We start from the raw sequence: 19,932 nt of genomic DNA, 5'->3' as shown, positions 1-19,932 counted from the left end.
ATATCTGTAATTTTGCTACCGTTATGAATTGTGTTGTAAATATCTGATATGCAGGATATCTGATATGTGACCCTTGTGAAAGTGTCACACAGCAGGCTTTCTCCCCAGCATCTGACTCTGAAGTCTTCATTGGTAAAATTGAATGACTGAGATTTTGTAACAAAACAACATTTGGCAGCCAATGTGGGGCACAACCACAAGGACAGAGAAATTACGTGAGATATGGATAAGCTAAGAAGCCATCAGATTTGATAAGTCACCTCGGAAGTCCTCAAAGAGAAGCTACGGATTGAAAATACCATAATACAAGATATTAGAACCCTGTACAGTGCTACTTTAGATGACTTGAAAATAGAAGCAGAGATTAATATAATATCAATTATAATTGCTATCAGTCTAGTAATCCATATGGTATCTTTAATAATAGCCTTATACTTTTTGTGCCAAAGTATAAAAAATGGTTACATAAGATACAAGCTTTTTAAGACTTACAAATGAAAATTTAAAAAAATAGTCACAGACAAGGCAATTTAAACAACAACCTACCACACTCCCACATGATGAAACTGAAGAGTGGTGGCCCAAGGTTGTTAGAAAACCAACATTAGTTTATCCAGTTACTATGAAAAACTTACCAGGAGATGACAGGCACCCCCAAAGTTATGAAAACGTTAAATGGAATTCTAGAGATATATTAGATTTGAGATTATGGCATGCATTCACCCTCTGGGAAGTAGATATTAAATCCATGGGCAACTCAAAACAAAATTATCCTCAAATTCGAAGGGCTTTGGCAAGAGCAATTTTGGAAGCTAGTCCTTAGTTACAATGTCAAACATGGTGGAAAGAGGAAGCTAGGGCCATAAAACAAAGTAGGGCTAGACGTATTACTATTTCCCAAGATCAATTGCAATATGAAGGTGAATATGCTGAGTTTCAAAGGCAGCTTGAATGTGATGATCACACCTTGGAACTACTTTTTTTTAGCATCTTTAAATGCTTGGGACAAGGAATTGAACAATAAGGAAAGAAATTTGAGTCATTTAACTAAAATTATAGTAAGGCCCAAAAGGAAGCCTTCACTGATTTTTTTTTTTTTTTGCAAAAATTGACTTCAGCTATAAATAAAATATTAGCACATTCAGAAGTCAGGCAAATACTAATTGAATCTTTGGCTTTTGTAAATGTTAATCTGGAATGCAAAATCATAATTAGGCTTTTAAGTCAAGGTCTGTAACAACAGATGAATGGATTAGAAATATGGTTGATATTGAATCCCATGTTTATGATGCTACTCAGATAAAAGTAGTTTCTAAAAATTTCACGAAAAATCAAAATATCAGATGATTTCATCATGGTAAATAAAGTAATTTGAAAAGAGATTATAGGCAAGTCATTCCTAGAGACAATGTTTTTTTTTTTTCTAGAGATAATCCAAAGCAAAGGCCTTAGCCTTCTAGAATATGCAGAAGGTGTGGCAATTGACATTAGACTAATGAATACAGAATAGCATGGGGCAGGCAAGGTAAGCCTTTCCCATAGAGAACTCCTATAGGGCTTGATTTCAAATTTTGATTTAATCATTCCCTACCATCACTGTAGAAACTCATCAAAAATGCAATTAAAAGATTTAATGCCACTGGTTAAAAGCAACATGGACCTAATGTTGACAAACTGGGTCTAGAAAGCAATGTCAGTGACAATAGACCACAGCCAGCTGGTCTATTGTGAAACTCGTGCTGGGTACTATTGCTTATTACAGATTCTTGTTTTTTACATGGCCGCTCAAACAGTCTAAGTTGTAAATAAGGACACATTTCAAGAACGAGACCTACACCATCCCCTAGACAAAGAGGTAACCAAGAGTCTGCAGGTACTTCTTGGTCGCTGTGAGAAAAAGATCTCAGTGTAATGAAGTCTTAGGACACCTTCAGTGTCAAAGACAGCAACACCAACCAATGACTGATGATTAGCAGTCTATGTCAGCAACTAACAAAGTCAGAGAAATCAGTATAATTAAAAGTCAGCAAGACATGGGCAAGGTCTGAGGTAGAGAAGCTGGCCAAATAGCCAACAGCTAGCAGAGAGCCAAGGTCAATTACTAACACATCTAAACTCAAAAATGAATAGAGGTGCTCTCCTACTACCTCTACTAGATGAGCAGCACACAAATAGCATACCACCATCCCCAGGTGAGATCAGGGACATGCATAGAGCTTGTGGACTGTTCATTACTTTGGCCTATGATAATCCAGAAAATTAACCAAACTCAGTAGAGTAGCTCAGCCTCTGTCAAGTTTCTAATAATGCCCTATAAAAAGATACAATCAAAGGAAGTTCAATAGATTTTTTTCCACTCTTGGAAACCCCACATTCTCTGAGAGTTTCTATTAATCTTTCTCTGTGTCTCATTATACTGTAATAGCTCTTGATAAGATTTGCATCTTTGGACTGAGACAAAAGGATGGACCATCTAGAGACTGCCATATCCGGGGATCCATCCCATAATCAGCCTCCAAATGCTGACACCATTGCATACACTAGCAAGACTTTGCTGAAAGGACCCTGATATAGCTGTCTCTTGTGAGACTAATCTGAGGCCTAGCAAACACAGAAGTGGATGCTCACAGTCAGCTATTGGATGGATCACAGGGCCCCCAATGGAGTAGCTAGAGAAAGTACCCAAGGAGTTAAAGGGATCTGCAACCCTATAGGTGGAACAACATTATGAACTAGCCAGTACCCCGGAGCTCTTGACTCTAGCTGCATATGTATCAAAAGATGGCCTATTCGGCCATCACTGGAAAGAGAGGCCCATTGGACATGCAAACTTTATATGCCCCAGTACAGGGGAACGCCAGGGCCAAAAAGTGGGAATGGGTGGGTAGGGGAGTGGGGGGGGGGATATGGGGGATTTGGGGGATAGCATTGGAAATGTAATTGAGGAAAATACCTAATTAAAAAAAAAAAAGACTTGCTTCTACTTTGCATACGTTTGAGACCCTGAATCATTAAGACCAATTGGTGGGATAGAGAAAACTTATAGCCACTGTCCCATGTCACTCTTTGATAACTATGAGTGTCCAACATTTTAGGTCCTTGGAGCATGCATAATTTGACCAGCTTTCATTCTCAAAATCTATGTTTTACCTAAGTATGCTGATGTGGATAGCTTTCTCTCTATTTTTTTAAAGATTTATTTATTTATTTTATGTATATGAGCATACTGTTGTTCTCTTCAGATACACCAGAAAAGGGCACCTGATCCCATTACAGATGGTTGTGAGCCACCATGTGTTTTCTGATAATTGAACTCATGACCTCAGGAAAGGCAGTCAGTGCTCTTAACCACTGAGCCATCTTTCCAGCCCCATGGATAGGTTTCAAAGCTCACATTTTAACCATTCTGTTGATTGTTTTTACTACAATGGCTGGATATTTTCTTCTAACTGTACTTTAGTAAGATATGATTTTATGTTTCAGATACATGCTAATTAATTCATTAATAATCAGAATGAGCTGTTAATAGATTATTTTTATCATGTTTCCAAATAAATTATATATGCAAATTGCTGGACAATGTTTTAAAACTTAACTCAAAAACAAAACCATGAATTTACTCATAAAAATGAATTCTAAGGGTTGGAGCAACCGCTCAGTTGGTAAGCTGCTTGGCCCCACATACAAAGGCCCAATATGGTGACACATACTTGTGATCCCCAAACTTGAGATATAGAGGCAAGAAAATCCCTGGGACTCGTAGATCAGGCAGTCTGGCACAATTGGTGAGCTTCAGTCCAATGAGAGACCCTGTCTCAAAGGAGGTAGATAGCATGTCGGAGAATAACACATGATGGCCTGCATATGCATACATATGTACCTGGCCTCCATATGCATAAACACACCCTTGAGCACATACATCCATACACACAAACACACATAGGTACACACACACACACATACACACACACACATGCACACACACAATAAACAACAAATGATTACAAATGGTTTCCAGGTAGCTTTGACTGCCTCTTTCCTTACCTTTCCAACAGCTCGATCTCTTTCCAAAGAGGTCAGCATTTTCTCCTTCAGTAAAGCATGATGCTTCTCATGTAACACCCTAATAGTTGGTTCGTATGATGCATAATGCAGTTTCAGCCTATAAAATGAAAGGCCAGTTGCATCATCCGGAAGTGTAAAATAGCTACAGCAGTGATTTCCATCTAACATCTAATCCTTTATTTTCTTCTTTCATCCCATCTTTGTGTGCTTATGAATAAAAATGAATAGTCATGTAAAGGTCAACATACCAGAGCCCAGAAGCTCAGAGGGTTATTTCCTGTGCAATTTCATCTACCTTGGCTTAGGGATAAACACAGGAAACTATATTTTTTCCATACTTTCCAATTTCACAGCAGCACTTTTTTTTTTTTTTTTGTACTCGAGTATGTACTCAGAGGACTGCTGCAGTTCTTTCACATTTAAAAGGTATAATTTCCAGGCAGAAGAGTATTATGTGCCTGTAATCCCAACACTCAGGAGGCAGGGGCAGGAGGATCAGAAGTTCAAGGCCAGTCTCAGCCACACAGTTCAAGACCAGTCTGGGATGCATGAGACCTTGTTTCACAAAACTTAACATCAACTTGCAATTCTCAAAAAAAAAAAAAAAAAAAAAAAACCATGTTTCATTAACTTCATATTAAGAAAACTAAGTATAAAAGTATAGTTTCAATTTGACCCTATGTTTCTGTGACCATATATTGCATATGTGCAGGTGCCCAAAGAGATCAGGAGAGGGTGTCAATACCCTGTAACAAGAGCTACGTGTACTTATTGGCTGCCTGATATGGGTACTGTGAATAGCACTCAGGTCCTTTTAGCTTTTCAGTGGGGAAACATTTCTCTAATGCTAGAAGTAGTTGGATGTCTCACAGAAGATAATACTACTTACTATATGATAGAAGTACCTTCAACATTCTGTTTAATTGGAAAACGTCTTCAAACTATGCTTTAGTTTTTACTGAAGAATACATTATATGAAGTAAAATATATAGATCCCAAGTGTCAAAGTTATCCATTTGGATTAATATATCTATCCACTAAGAACATATATTATCAAAATATAGTAGCACTTGTAACACCCCAGCAAACTCTGGGGTTGTGCTTTTGGTGCCATAGAATATTTTCTCACTAGAAGCTCTTCTCTTTCACTCAGCAGTTTTTCAAGTTATTCTGTATCATACACTGGGAGCTGTATTTCGTTCCATTGGTGAGCAGTATTATATGTATTATCTTATATATATATATTCATTCTCTGAATAAAAATATGGTTAAGTCTACATTGCAATAGAAGTCTTAAGATGTTGGACATGTCAAAACTGAGGGATATCTACTGAGGAAATTTATAGGCAAAGAATGATTCCCATAGCCAGGAGAAGCTACATGTGCTGCAGGTGGCAGACCGCCAAGGCTGGAGCTACTCAAGGCGCTTGTAATAGAGCAAATCCCATCACAAGCCCCAGATACCAGACATGTGCATGCGGGGTTTGTCTTTTGCCCTACTGGATTTCAGTTTGCTTTGTTATATATCACCATTCCTCCCTTTTGGGATGAGATGGTTTACTCTATATCATTATATATTATAAATTGTGTTTTGATTTTATGAAGCCTCACAGTAAAGAGATTGCCTTGATTCCAAACCTGTTGGGACTTTTCAACAGTACTGGAAGTATTACTTATTGTGGAAACATGGCGAGTTCAAAAAAATTTATTCTGTACTATGAGACAGGAGTTCATAAAGGACATGGGCAGAATCCTAGAGTTCAAGTGCAAAATGTTATTCATAGTTTCAAGAACTCCCACACTTGGGCTCCAGATATTGATGTTGGGGAAGGCAAAGGAATCTTCAGGAGGTTGAGATTAACTAGAAACAGTCAGTCACTGGTAAAGCCAAGAGGTTGCTTTGCTCTGGTTCCACTTCTTGTTCACTCTCTAATCTCTAACTTGAGATTAATACGACGAGCCAGCATTCTAGCTCTGCTTCCATGCCTGCCCAGGCATGACAGCATGAATCTATAAACCAGAACAAGCCTTACAATCCCTAAATTGCTTCTTGCCCAATATTATATAGTAGCATTGATAAAAATAGCTAGTTCAGTATGCCCTTTTTAATTACATATTTAGTGGGTGTGATATATATTTAAACATAAATATCTAGTGTTTATATTGGTTAAGCACTATAATAATGGATAATATATTTTTAATATCCTTGTCAACACAGAATGTTTTGTTATATGGTATTATCATAGAACAAACAAAAGATCATTTTATTTAAGGGCTAGAAAACTGATTTCTTGCTTTACAGAAAAAGAATTGAAGGAAGCTAATGAAGGAGGAATTCTGAGTAAGAATAAAGCCTTCTAAAATAGCTTCAATAATGTTGCATGTTCTTCCATGATCAGTGCTGCTGCTCTATACTCTGTAGCACTCTGTTTCACATTGGCACCCTGAGGAGATCACTCCACAAGTTTATTCACTCTTCACAATTCGCCTCACTTAAAAATACACCCTTGAGGTCCTCTGCTCATATCAGACTACCAAGGCTGTGTCTTGAATGACAAAGCAACAATAGAGTACATTTTCTCATATTTTTGTTTAACTTCTCAATCACACACTATAATAGAGTGAATATGGTTTCAATTCAAGGACCTAAACTTCCTACCCAATAAACTTTAAGGAACAAGTTCATTTCAACAGCCCTACTCTAGTCAATGCACATGAGCATCTCACCCTTTGAGGTCAGCAATGAGCTTGTTCTTTTCTTGCACTATGCGCTTATGATGCATGCGATGGAAGTCCCGTTCCTTCTGAGTGCTCAGTAGCTCTTCTTTGGCCTTTCTGAAAAACACCAATGCAAGCAACTTTCAAAACCACTGTTCTTCCCCTCCTGAGAAAGGCACTTAGTGTTGAGTTAAACGGTGAGTAAGTCAGTAACTGAGTAGCATAGAAGATGTGGTACTCTCCTGAGAGCCCAACATTTTAGGCATGGGGGTGGGGGTTTTACTCTACATCACTGAGACATGAAAGGACAAAGCCTGGACTTCAGAAATGTGAGTCGTTTATGCTTAATAATTTTAAATCAAGCTTGAAGATTTGCTTGAAATATATGTGTACACAGTGCACATTTATTGTCAAAGAGAATTTTGGCTTACAAATTTAAAATACATATAAAACAGAATAATTCACAATAATTAGAAATAAAAGAAGGGAGCTTACTCCACTTTTTAGGACAAATTATATATTGGATCATTTACTTCTGATAGATTGGAAAGCACAGAAATTCTAAAAATATAAAATTTTGTTTTGTTAGATGAGAAATATATACACACAGAGGATCAGATAACTATAATTATATACATATATATCTTTGTGAGAAATTAATCACATGTATGAATTCTCAATAAAAAATTAACTATTAAAGTGTGAGCATACTTGTAATTTACTCAAAATAGAACTATTCCTATACTGAACAGACATGCAAACCTTTGAATAGAACAAGAATGCAAATTCTGTTTAAAGTGGAGCTCTGTATGATGTATTAACTGGAGTATGTCACTCACTACAGTTATAGGCTAGTGTCAGTAAAGGATGGTTTAGAATGAGCAACAATGCATTCTATCTATATTGGGTAGCTAACAACATGCTGCTTCCTTGAGCTTTTCTCACTCTGAAAAAAAAATGAACTGACCTGGATAGCAGACACACTACATTAGGATCTGAAGGGAGGAAATATACTTTTATGTGTCACAAATATTGCAAAACTGAGATTCACATAAATTCACATACATGCACACAGATGAGCCTCAGGGGTAAGCTATATCAGAAGATTGTGTAAGCAACAGTGTCTGGGGCACTGCCGAGGAAGTTTGTGGGTTAGGTCTCCAGGTTCCTGATGGAACATATGTTGATCAGTAGGACTTCTGGCCATCAAACAAAATTATAGGTGGTGTGTGGTCAAAGAGTTAATGAATCTAAGTTTCTTCTTCCTAATCTTTCCATTCCTTTTTGGATAAGCTTTATTGATCTTTACTAAGAAATTTTGAGTTCGCATCACACATAAAATAAGTAAGCACTTTCCAATAAACACAACACTAACAATGATCATCTTCCACCCAAACTTCAACTTCATATTCATGCCAACTTTGGGGTATGCACAGTAAATTATGATTCAAATGTTCATATCTGTATCCTATCTGATGAACAATAATTGAGTATTAATTTATTTTACAGCTTTCGACCATGTGCACAAATATGTGTGATACTGGCTACAAGAAGATATCGCAAAACCCAAGAAGTCATCAGTTGCTTTCCTCATTTTTAGCTATGACAAAACAGTTTAAAGATGGGGAACTTATTGTGCCGCACTATTAGATGTCAGTCACCACAGCGGGAAAGTTGTAGCATCAGGACAGAAGGGCAGCTGCTCATGTTGCATTTACAGTCAGGAAGCCAAGATAAGTGTAATGTTGGCACTTGGCTGGCTTCCTCCTTGTTACTCAACCTTAGGACATGGTTTTGCTATGTTGCCAGGGACTTTGGGGATCTTAGGACATGGTTTTGCTATGTTGCCAGGTGATGCAGTGGTGTTGCTAGGTAAGCCCACCAGCGGCTACCTTGTAGATACTCTTCAAAACAAAAGGACATCCTTATTTCCAGCTGGTGGCTACACATGTAACTTGCTCAAATCATACATCCTAGAGGCTTACAACTCTGTCTTTTATGCACAAAACCACATCCTGGTTTTCACACTACCCCAGTGAGTAGTAGGTGAAAATATAGTATGAGGAAGCAGAGAGAGGGTAAAGTAAATGATTGTGGTGGGATTTTGTTGTGAAATGTAAGAATGCACACAGGCAAAACCTTATTTTACTTCATATTAAAATCATGAAAAAATGTTCATATAAGGAATTGCTCTCAAAAAGAGGAAGAAGGTACTATATCCATGAATGGAAATATCAGAAAACAAATTCAATTTAAAATTCTTGTGTTAAATCTTTATAATTAAGCAATAAATGGGTTCAACTCTGGATAAAATAGTTTTAGTATGATAAAGAGATGACATTGGCCATTGTTGTGGATGGGTCTGTGCTACTTGTATTGTTATGTTAATTCCACTCTCCTGGGAGAGGCTGTCTGGAAGGAGGAATGAGTCACATACTCAGGTGGCTTCTGGTGAACCAATCCCCTAATGAATAAAGGAGTCAATCACTGAACAAGTAGGTATTATTTCCAGGTTAGATGGAGGAAGAGAGGAAGCAGCAGAGTTAGTCCTTTAGGAATGACGATAGCAGAGGGATAAGATGTAGCTGCTAGAGTTTCCAGGTATTATGGCGGATCCACAAGTATTCTCTCTCCAGAGGAATCAGATTTTAATAAAGCTTACAAGATTAGGTTTTAGTTGTTGTGGCCAGGGATTGAGTTACCATTGTTTCTGAACTAATTTGTGTTGTGTTTTCCTTCACGTGGAAGCTCATATGGATTCAGGAGAGAAAGGTACAGCAGCAAAGCGTGGGTTTGCCTGAGGTGCACCACCAAGACCGTGGGGGATTTGAAGCAGAGGGCCGGCCCACCAGTGGGAACCTAGCAACCTGGGTGGAGAGATTGTGGCGTTCTGAGTCAGAGTCTCTATGAGATTAAAAACAGGTCGGTCATTGCTTGCCAGTTCATGGCCAGCCAGGCCACCAGGGCAGAGAGTTGGCAGCACTAGGACAAGAACATAACAATTCGATTTTTAATATTTCCAGCAACAAGCCATAGAAAATTTCTACATAGCAATGCAACCTTTGGAGTTATAAGAACTATGAATATATCAGAGTTAGCAACTGCAAAATACATGTGTAATAGGCCTCAGAGTGTGCCCACTTAGTAAAATGGCTTCTTGCCTTACATATACACACACAAACACATACATACACACTCACACACAAATATCCAAAGGCTACTGTTCACAATCATATGAACTGTGGTCAAGGAAAGTACAAGAACACCCAAAATTGGGCAAATTTTGAAATCACTAATATTGAGTAAGGCCAGCTGGACAACTAGGATGGCTGGGATTCTGAACTCACCTACCAGCTCTTTCTCATAGACTTCCACTGCAATCTTCATGATCAAAACATAATTAATACTTAGCATAACAGATGAGTTATATATACTCAGATCTTCTAAGAGACTTGTCTTCCAAAATAAGGTGTGTGGCAATAGGTACTTACATTGCTTCTAATTGTCCAAAGATATGAGTATACAATTAATATTGTCCATCTTTATGAAAATAAACATGGGCATGGAAAGATGGCTTGGCAGTTAAGAGAACACTGCTCTTGCAAAGAAATTGGGTTTGTTACCAGATGATCGCTAACCACCATTCATTACAACAATTCCAGAGGTTCTAAGGCCCTCTTTTGGAGTCCATTGGTACAGTGCACAGACATATATGTAAGAAAAATACCCCTACACATAAGATAAAATTAAAACAAATTTTAAAAATTAACATTCATTAAAGTATATTTTAAACAGTCCATTGAAACAGTCTTGTTCTTAGTCACTCAATTAATTACATAAATATATTCTTTATTTCTCCTATTTGAAATGTAAATTCTCAATGGGTTCAAGAATGCTTGGAAGACTGAATACTGCAAAGGCCCCTCACCAGAATCAGAAATGTGAAGCATTACCGCACCTCACTTTTCAATACACATTTAGAAACCTATCTTTGCTCATCCCAGGAAATAAAGCATAGGAATTGACTGAAGTATTAGACTTTAAAGTTTTTCTGACCATTAAATTGCTTTTCAGGGACTTGCTCTCTGTTTGCACAAATGAAGTCTACTCAGTAAAACAATTTAAATTCATTTCATGCTGATGCTTCTCTTATTATGACCTTCCTGCTGCCTGTCTGCTAAATAAAAGGAAATAGAAGTTGGAATAAAGAACAGGATAAAATATTCATGTGAACAATTAATATTTTAAATTCATCATATCTGCTCATCACATTAGTACAACATCTTTGTGCTAAGAGAAAAAAAAAAAAACGTTTATTAACACAGACAGCAAACACTGAGATTCTGTTCATGTACAATGAAGAGCTATTCTGTGAAACTGTCTATTTAAACTTGTGTATCACAGAGAATATTCATAGATGCCTTGTCTTAATGAGATGCTACAATAATTATCAAACCTCCCCATTTTAGGACACTGGAACTTACCCATCTATAATTCAACTACATAATATTAAGACATGTGTATTCTTAGCATAATATGAAACTCAATTTTTCAATGCATCATGAATGTGATTTAGTATCACGGTCTTAAAATCATTCTTAAGTTAAGAGTCCCAGTAAAGCAATCTTATAATAAATTTAAGCAATTACTTGGGGATGGATATTTGGTAATGAAGTTGTTAAATTACATCATCATCATAACTTGTCAAGACAGAACATAGAAATATGTGTTTACTTGCACCAACCAGAGCAGACCAGCCTTGCCACATATTTTTCTCACTGATAACAATAATTATATAATTACCAAGTATTTCATTATCTTCAGTTGCTGATAAATGAATTACACTGACCCACAAAAATTAATATTGGAATAATTCTTGAAGGACCAAATGGAATTCAGCCAGATAGAAGAAAAACTTCATTATATTTTTAACTGCAAAAGGAAGGGATATAGCCATGTCCAGAAAAAAATAATACCTTCTTAATTTAACAAGCAATTACCTAAACACTAAAGCATGAAATTTTATTGGCTTCGTTATTATCTTTATTTTCACAGTGTTTGTTTCTAAAAGTCATTAGATTAAATGGGTCTTCTTACAGCTGGACACTCTTTGACCTTTTATAGAAGTAAATTTTGTACTCAAAATCAGGGCCCTTTAAGAAAGCACCTTTTTTTTCCTCCATATTAATTGCCATTTAATTTTAACTTTCTTTAGTCCTGTACTCTTTGGTAGAAGGTAATAAAGTGTTTTGTTTTGTTTTGTTTTGTTTTAAGAAGAGTACACTTATGTTTGGGTTCTTAGTATTTCTCCATCACATATTTGGGGCTCTTTATACAGTCTTTCTAGTCTGCATTATATTTCATTAGTGTAAAGATTCTGAAATAGAAAACAATCCTCTAAATGGAACAACATTTATCCTTAGAAAAAGTTGCTTAAATTCCCACCATGGGAAGGAAACAAAGCCCAATCCCAGAAGTATTATGAAGATAAAACCCATCAACTACTCTAAACATTATTAACAGTAAACATAAAGTATAGCAGCACATCATATAAGCACCAACTACGTTTAAACACAATCACAATGACAGGCCCTGCCTGGGACAACAGTCAGGAGGGCCGCCCTTCACTACCTGAAGCACATAGATGTTAACTCAATGTGAAAAGTGCGCATTTCAAGATGTTTCATATATTTTCACTATTAGATAGACTGAAATAACTATAGAGAGTGCCATGCAGAAAGAAGACTCAGTGTTACCAAGGCATCAAGCTGTCCCTCCATAAGATGTATGTATATACATACCCACAGAAATGCACTAGTGAGATCTATGTTCAAGCCCTTATTAGTGTAGACCTCACCTGTGTTTTTCTATTGATTGTAAATTTTATGTGAAAAGCAAAGAACCTATAAATAACCAACACATCTGAGGGAAGAACCAAGATACAAAAACCACAGCACACAGGTATGCATAGAAGTCTTTTAATCAAATCTCTTAAAAGATCATAGTAATGAAGTAAAATGTAAAAGGTCTGAAGGGAAATACAATATACAAAGTGTCTAATATCTCAAAGAGAAAAAAAATCATAAAATCCAATAACAAAATAAACAACCTAATCAAAATTAGGCAAATGAAAGGGCAATACTGAAACCAAAAATGCAAAAGGACCAAGAAGCACAAAATAGTGCGTTTATTATCACCTGCTCTTGGCAAATTACATATCAAAACCACAAGACATCACTATCAAATCGCGTAAAGGCTAAAGTAGAAAGGGCTACCAATTCTCTTTGGGGGTTTGGGAGTAACTAGAATTCTCACACACTGCCAGGAAGGAGCTAACAGAACCTCATTGATTCATCTTACCAGCACTGACATGTTTGAATATATAAAATCAATGCACAGAAAATGAAGGAAGAGCAAGCTGTCTACATCATTTCTGTAGTAGGCAGAGAGAGATGAAACTTAAACACATTTTCTCCTCTTTCATTCAGTTCAGGCTCCTATCTCATGGGATACTGCTATGCAAACTTAGGCACGATCTCCCCTCCTCCATTAAACACTTTTGGATGAAAGAAATACATAGGTGTGCAGTTCCATCATGACTCTAAATCTAGTAAAGTTGGCAATGAAGGTGAAACACCACAACTGCACCCACTGGTCAGCGTGACACCAGAGCTAATCACGTTAGATTGGAGCTCTCTACCTCTGGTCCCTAAAGTCCTATTTTTATCATATAATGCAAAGTTAATTTAGTACATCTCTAAATGTCCCCACAGCTTATTAACAGACGCAATGCTGTTCAAAATGCAATCTCTAAACTCCTTTCTGAAACTCAAGACAATCTTTTAATTGTGAGCCCATGTAAAATCAAGTTGCAGACTGCCAATATATAACCCCACATAATAAACGTTCCCACTCCAAAAGAGAGTAATAGGAAGATAGGAGAGCCGGATCAGAGCAAGAAGGAAGCCCTGTAGGTAAAACACCAAATCCCTCAATTCTATGTCTGGCATCTGGAACTGTGGATGAAATCATCTGGGGTCCCATGGTCTACTGTAGCTCCATCGCTCCAGCACTGCCCCCTACAGCACAGTGACCTCTCATTGGGCTCAAGTCTACTCTACACCTGAAGTTTTCCCTGGTGGGTACTGAACAGTCTGGCATCTCTACCAACCTAGGCTCTTCATTACACTGCCTGGCTTTAAAGACTTTCTGAAACCATGGTAAAAGTCTCTATGATCATCTTCCTTTTGTGTATATCAAAAAGCACAAAAGGCATAAGCACAGACAGCACCGTGTAGATGGCGTGCTCAAGTTCTGATGCCAGGTCAAAATGTAACCCAGATCCTTTTTCATAAGCATCTTTTTAGTTCTTCAGAGGTATTTTTTAGGAAAACACACTGGGCAGTGGTGGCACACACCTTTAATCCCAGCACTTGGAAGGCAGAGGAAGGCAGATTTCTGAGTTCGAGCCAGCCTGGTCTACAGAGTGAGTTGCAGGATAGCCAGGGCTACACAGAAAAACCCTGTTTAAAAAAAGAAAAAGAAAAAAATTAGAGAAACACTTTTCTTTCGTTGCTATTTGGAAGAAAGGAAAACAATTAGAAGCTTTCTTAATTAAGGGTCTCTCCTTACAAATGGGTTCCTATTTCACAAGCTGGAACTGTGGCAGGTCAAGTCTTGCCTTTGGGGTGCCTTTTCTTTTGTCCCAGTACTGAACAGATCTCTTTGATAAGGATAACCTCTTTAACAATTACAGATGCTGTTATATTCACCATGGACTGAACATAGCAGAGAGCAGAGGGTAGACATAAATACCACCCAACAGGAAAAAAAGACACTCCCTTAAAACATTGAGATTTTATTATAACTAAATTACATAGTTCTCAAATATGAACATTGTATGAAAAAACCATGTCACAACATCAAACGCATGTACAACTGGACCACTCACGTTGCCTTCAACTCTAAACTCACACCACTTTCCTCATTAAACTGTGCACTACTGTAAGTGTTCCTTGTACTATAGTCCTGAGCAAGATCCGACAGCAGTAACTATAACATCTGAAGTGCTATACTGGCTTAAGATTTCTTCCGCCAAACAAGGCAGTCCGTTACTTCAGAGTTCAGTTTCTAAAGATCTTAGGATTCAGATGTAAACAAGATTCTTTGCCAAAATGTAAAGTGAATGGACTCTAGCAAGTTCCCATTTGACTTCCCCTCGAAAACCTCATGAGATTTGCTCCACTCTCTGTATGTCTTGTAACATGCCTGACTTTCAAGCTCCCAAGAGAATTGCTCATTAATGTCTACTTATCATAGTCTAGGCCTCCTTTGGGCCACAGCTCCAAAGTACTCCACATGTCTCGCAATAGCTTTCAAATGATTTCCAAAGCTTAGCCACTACATAGTCAGGTTTATCACAGCAAGGATTCCACTCTCCAAATACAAACATGGTTCCAATGTTCTCCATTGGTTATCCCCCTGTTGACGATGACAATACACCTAGCAAAAGCAACCTTACAAAAGGAAGAGTTTATCAGGGTGAAGTTTGCAGGTATAGTATTAGAGTCAGAGCAGAAAAAGAAAGAGAGTAGTAGGCATGTGAGTGGCTTGTCACAGTGTGTGCACTGTGTATGCACAGTGTGTGCACAGGCAGGAAGCTGTGAAAGATAAATGCTCACTTTCTCCTCCTTATTCAGTCTAGGATCCCAGTTCATAGGATGGTGCTGCCCAAATTATGTGAGGGTCTTTCCGGCTCAGTTAAACCTTTCTTGAAACACACATAGTCACAAAAAGGTGTGTTTTGTGGCAATTCTACATTGATGCTGTCAGTGAAGACTAACTATACCATTCCTATTGCACACTATGCCCTTTCATTTCATGTGTGCTATATGGCAATGTTGTGGGCACACAGGTACCAGAGGAGGTCCTTCTCTATATATACCTTAGTCTCATAGATCTGGTCTTTACTTGTGCTATGGGAACCGCTGGCTAGATTGGCTCTAATGAAGCTGCAGCAATCCTCCTGCCTCCCAGCATCATCACCACACAAGATTACAGATGCATATTTGGCCAGACCTAGCCCCCAGCTTTAATCAATGTATCATTAAATGCTACCTGTATGATCAAAGATGCCATATGGCATATCTACAAGCTGCCTCTCTTCACATATTAAATATCAGTTTACATCTATGATTACCAAGCCTTAAGAAACAGCCTAATCCTAAAGATGCAAGCATTCAACCAAATTCCATAAAAGAAGCTCATGTTTAACACAAGTTGCAATTAGAAAAATAGATTGTGGAAAACCTAGGCTCCAAAAGGTTATATTTTGGAACAAACATACATGAATTGTGTTTCCAGAGACTACTTTGCAAAACTTCATTCACAATTTTCTGACAGTATTTCAGTAAAATGTGCTCCAGGGACTATTTCAACAGAAGGTGCTTCAGAACCACATCAGACTGAAGATTCACTCAGCAAGCACTGGGCATCCTCTAAGGGTCAGGGGGTTTTCTTTCAGATTGACACTAAAGGGAAGGTGAAGCAAACAGCCAGTTTGCTATTCCACTTGCTGGATTGTAAACATTACCAAGCCACAGAATCAAGCAAGAGTCAGAAACAACTGAGGGTAAACTACACTGTGACAGTTCAGCAACTACAAAGAAACATTTCACTCGCATGATGCCAGTTTTAATTATGCCTTCTTTTAACATTAAAATAACAATATGCATGAATAAAAGCTTACATAATTTTAATTACAGTTTTTAATATACTATTAAATAAATACCCCGTAAACATCAATGGTTACTTAGTGCTACTGGAGTTAAACACATTGCCTAAAATGTCTGTGTCTACTCAAGAGCAAATTAGCAAATGAAAGCAAGAACTAAAAGGAGATGAGGGCTGAAACTCGTCCAGGCAGCACTGTAAGGAAAGCTTGCATCAAATTCCCATTCGCCAAACTGTCTATTAAAGTCAGAGCAAGCAAAGGTGCAGAGTGGAAAGCCCTTCGAGGAACGGAAGCCACTGGCAAAGGCAATGGTCGTAGAAGCATATTCTTGCGGATGATCACACAGATCTTTGTAAAACATAAAATTCTCCATAGAAAAGGTGAGGTGGGCTTAACTAGCAGAGCACGCCCGTGGGTGCACAGGATTACTATGCAGAGGGTGTGAAAACGATGCCATTTTAATGCTACTTGTTAAATGGAGAGGCTATATTAAATACTAATAGTTCTCTCACTTGGCAATACATAGTCATGTTTCTTTAGTGTGTATGTGCATACACACACACACACACACACACACACACACACATATATATATATATATATATATATATATATATATATATATATACACACACACACACACATACATACATGTTATGCTTCCACAAGGTGGCCCTATTATTCTAATTATTGTGTTGATGTGCTTAATAGAGAAAGATTCTTCTTAAATCTGTTTACTATTTAAAACAAAATGTTTGAAGTGGTCACTGAACAAATATATCATGAGTTCTCTATAGAGCTGAAGGTGCTGTCTGACATGCACACACTCTCCTCATCTCAGTACACTCACTCAGCTCTTGGTCAGAAACAGGTTGGCTGGTTACTGAAAATTAGTCACCAACATTTATTTTAAATTTAGGGAGACAAAAGGAAAAGAAAACTTAGACTTAAGTGGTTGTGATACTCATCTGTGCCTAGACATTACAAAGCAATCAAGGCCCTTTCCGGGATTGCTTTTAAGTTTTGAGAATAAAATCTATGTTAACACCAATATAAGTAAAATAACAGAATAAAAGGTTCTTATTTCTTTTGACTGAAAAGGAAGCTAGTAAATATGACAGCAACAGCACTGAACTTTTTCTTTCAAAGTTGTGCATGCACACTGGAACAAAAGTGTAAAGGTGGGTGGCAGAGGGGGTAGAAGAAAGACCATCATGTTGATACTTCCTTTTTAATGTGATATCATTAAAGAGAAAATGTCAAGGTTACAGAAAAGCCAATCATAGCATCCTTACAAGTCCCATGTGTCTCTCCCCTCCCCATATGTGCACTGCCTGTCCCACCAGAGCAATTCATTTATTGCCACCCAAAGAGCTCAGTTAACACTGTTCTTTGGAAAGGATTGTAAAATACTGAAATTATGTTACAAAGAACACATTAGCTCCTTCCTTCTACTCTTTCTATTAATTTCATTATTACTTTTGAAATTAGCTTACCTACACAAGAGAAAATTTCACAGACCACAAGACATGATCACACACATAAGAAAATAAACGTTGTGCAACAAATTCCCCATCTGCTACACGTCTTGCGTCCCACTCCATCGGTGAGCTGTGCTTGGCAGGGGCTCCAGTTACCTGCCCAATTAACTCACCTAGGATGCTTTACACATCCTGACAACTGGAACTTAATATAATTCAATGACCCAGAATTAAGTTTCTCAGAGTAGGTTACAAGTATCATCCTAATCCATCTTTAGTTTTACTTAGCCTAAATAAAAAAGGGAAACACAATCTTAACATACTCAGCTGCCTGTTTGAAGTGCTTCAATTCCTTCTTCAAGTTTTTGTTCTCAGTCTCTAAAAGCATCACCTGGCTGTAGACATCTGGAACATTACCGAGCCCTTTAAAGTCAGTTCCTTTCTTCTGGATTAACTCATACCTAGGACAAATCAAACAACAGGGTTGACTGTGTTAATTTAGAATGTCAACCTTGGAAAATTTGATAAAAGTTAGTTGCTATATTCCATTTATAAGTTAAACAAATATTAATATATTAAGATGGAACATCAGTGAATTTAGATTTTTAAAATCCAATGGGACATGTATGTTCCACACATCTAATTCCTAGCAAAGATGCCGAAACTGTCTTCTTCTGTGTTCATGGACTTTACAGTGTTGCAGAGATAGTAATAAGTTCTAGGAAGCAGAGAGAATAGAGGAGTAAGGTGGTGGATGTTTGCACTGTTTTATACAGAGTAGCCATGACTGACAAGCACGAGTGACAGACTCCAGCAGAGACCTGAGGGAAAGGAGTGATGATAGCAGGTGGGTCTGTGGATGTCGAGCACCAGAGCAACTCTGACAGAAAGTAAATGCAAAGGCCCAGAGATATAGACATGTTCAGCATGTACAGGAGAGGCATAAAGCCAGCATCTGTAGACTAGCAGGACTGGAGCCAACCGAGTGAACAAAGGAGATGCTGACAATTGTCAGAACCAACGCAAAAGGCACCATATGGAAAACTCATTTGACTCTGCATCAGGAATTGAAGCATGGGCATGGGCAGTGATCAGATTTATGTTTCGAAAGGGTAAATCTATTTCAAGAAACAGACTCTAAAGGAACACAAGACATCCTGAAAGAGGGAGAACAGTAAGATGAACAAGGTGAAAACAGCAGCACTTCTAAGAAGGGCACCTACTGGACTTGCTGTAAAGGTAACACTAACAGGATTCTCTGATGAATCATCTGCCAGATGTTAGCAATGATGGCGCCCAGGTCCGGGGCTCAGTAACAGATAGCCATTAACACTGTGGAAGCAAAGACAGTAGGAACCAGGCAGTTGGAAAAACCAAGGGATTGTTTCCATCCATATCAATTATAGTGAGCCTAGCAGACATTTATGTGAAGATAAATGCTGGAGAGGCACATCATAAGTTTAGGGGAAAGTCAAGGCAGGCAATTTAAACTCTCACCTCACCTGCATATAAATGTTGCTATAGTTGTGACACTAGAACAGACTAATTCAGGTAATGAAATGACCAACCAATGAAAATTGCCTGCGACTGATTCAGAATAGACTCTATTATTTCACCATTGGGATGAGCGGAGAAGGCAAACACTATGAAAAGAACCTAAGGCTGAGGCATCAAGAGAAACCACAAAAGCAATGCCAAGGGCTCGAAGGAAGAAAAGTCCCAGGAAAGAAGAAATGAACACTAACAGAAGTGCACACTGACAGAATCTTGGAACCATCACTGGAAGTAGCAATGGAAAGCCACTGTGAAGGGTTTCAGTGCTGAAATAGATGAAAGCCAAACAAGGCCATCTTGTTGAAGAAGTTAGTAGTGTCCTTGTAATTACAAAATGGAAACCAGACCCAAATCTGAGCTCTAAATCGAGACAGACTGTAA

The 19,932-nt window shown here is 37.9% G+C and overlaps 1 protein-coding gene across 3 annotated transcripts in view; it reads right to left on the bottom strand.

Moving 5' to 3' along the window:
* Positions 1–19,932, bottom strand: part of Spag16 (sperm associated antigen 16) — a 945,274-nt gene that overhangs the window by 889,614 nt on the left and 35,728 nt on the right. For all 3 annotated transcript variants that reach the window (XM_021171958.3, XM_085838176.1, XM_021171964.3), the window contains exons 5-7: positions 18,321–18,458; positions 6,793–6,900; positions 4,045–4,162 (exon numbers count right to left, since the gene is read on the bottom strand). In XM_021171958.3, coding sequence (XP_021027617.1) covers positions 4,045–4,162; positions 6,793–6,900; positions 18,321–18,458 — 364 coding nt within the window. The remainder of the gene's footprint in view (positions 1–4,044; positions 4,163–6,792; positions 6,901–18,320; positions 18,459–19,932) is intronic.

The sequence above is a fragment of the Mus caroli genome, unplaced genomic scaffold, assembly GCF_978045245.1.
Source record: "Mus caroli unplaced genomic scaffold, Mus_caroli_1 scaffold_1, whole genome shotgun sequence".
In the NCBI taxonomy this organism is placed as follows: domain Eukaryota; kingdom Metazoa; phylum Chordata; class Mammalia; order Rodentia; family Muridae; genus Mus; species Mus caroli.
This window is presented reverse-complemented; position numbering and strand designations above follow the sequence as displayed.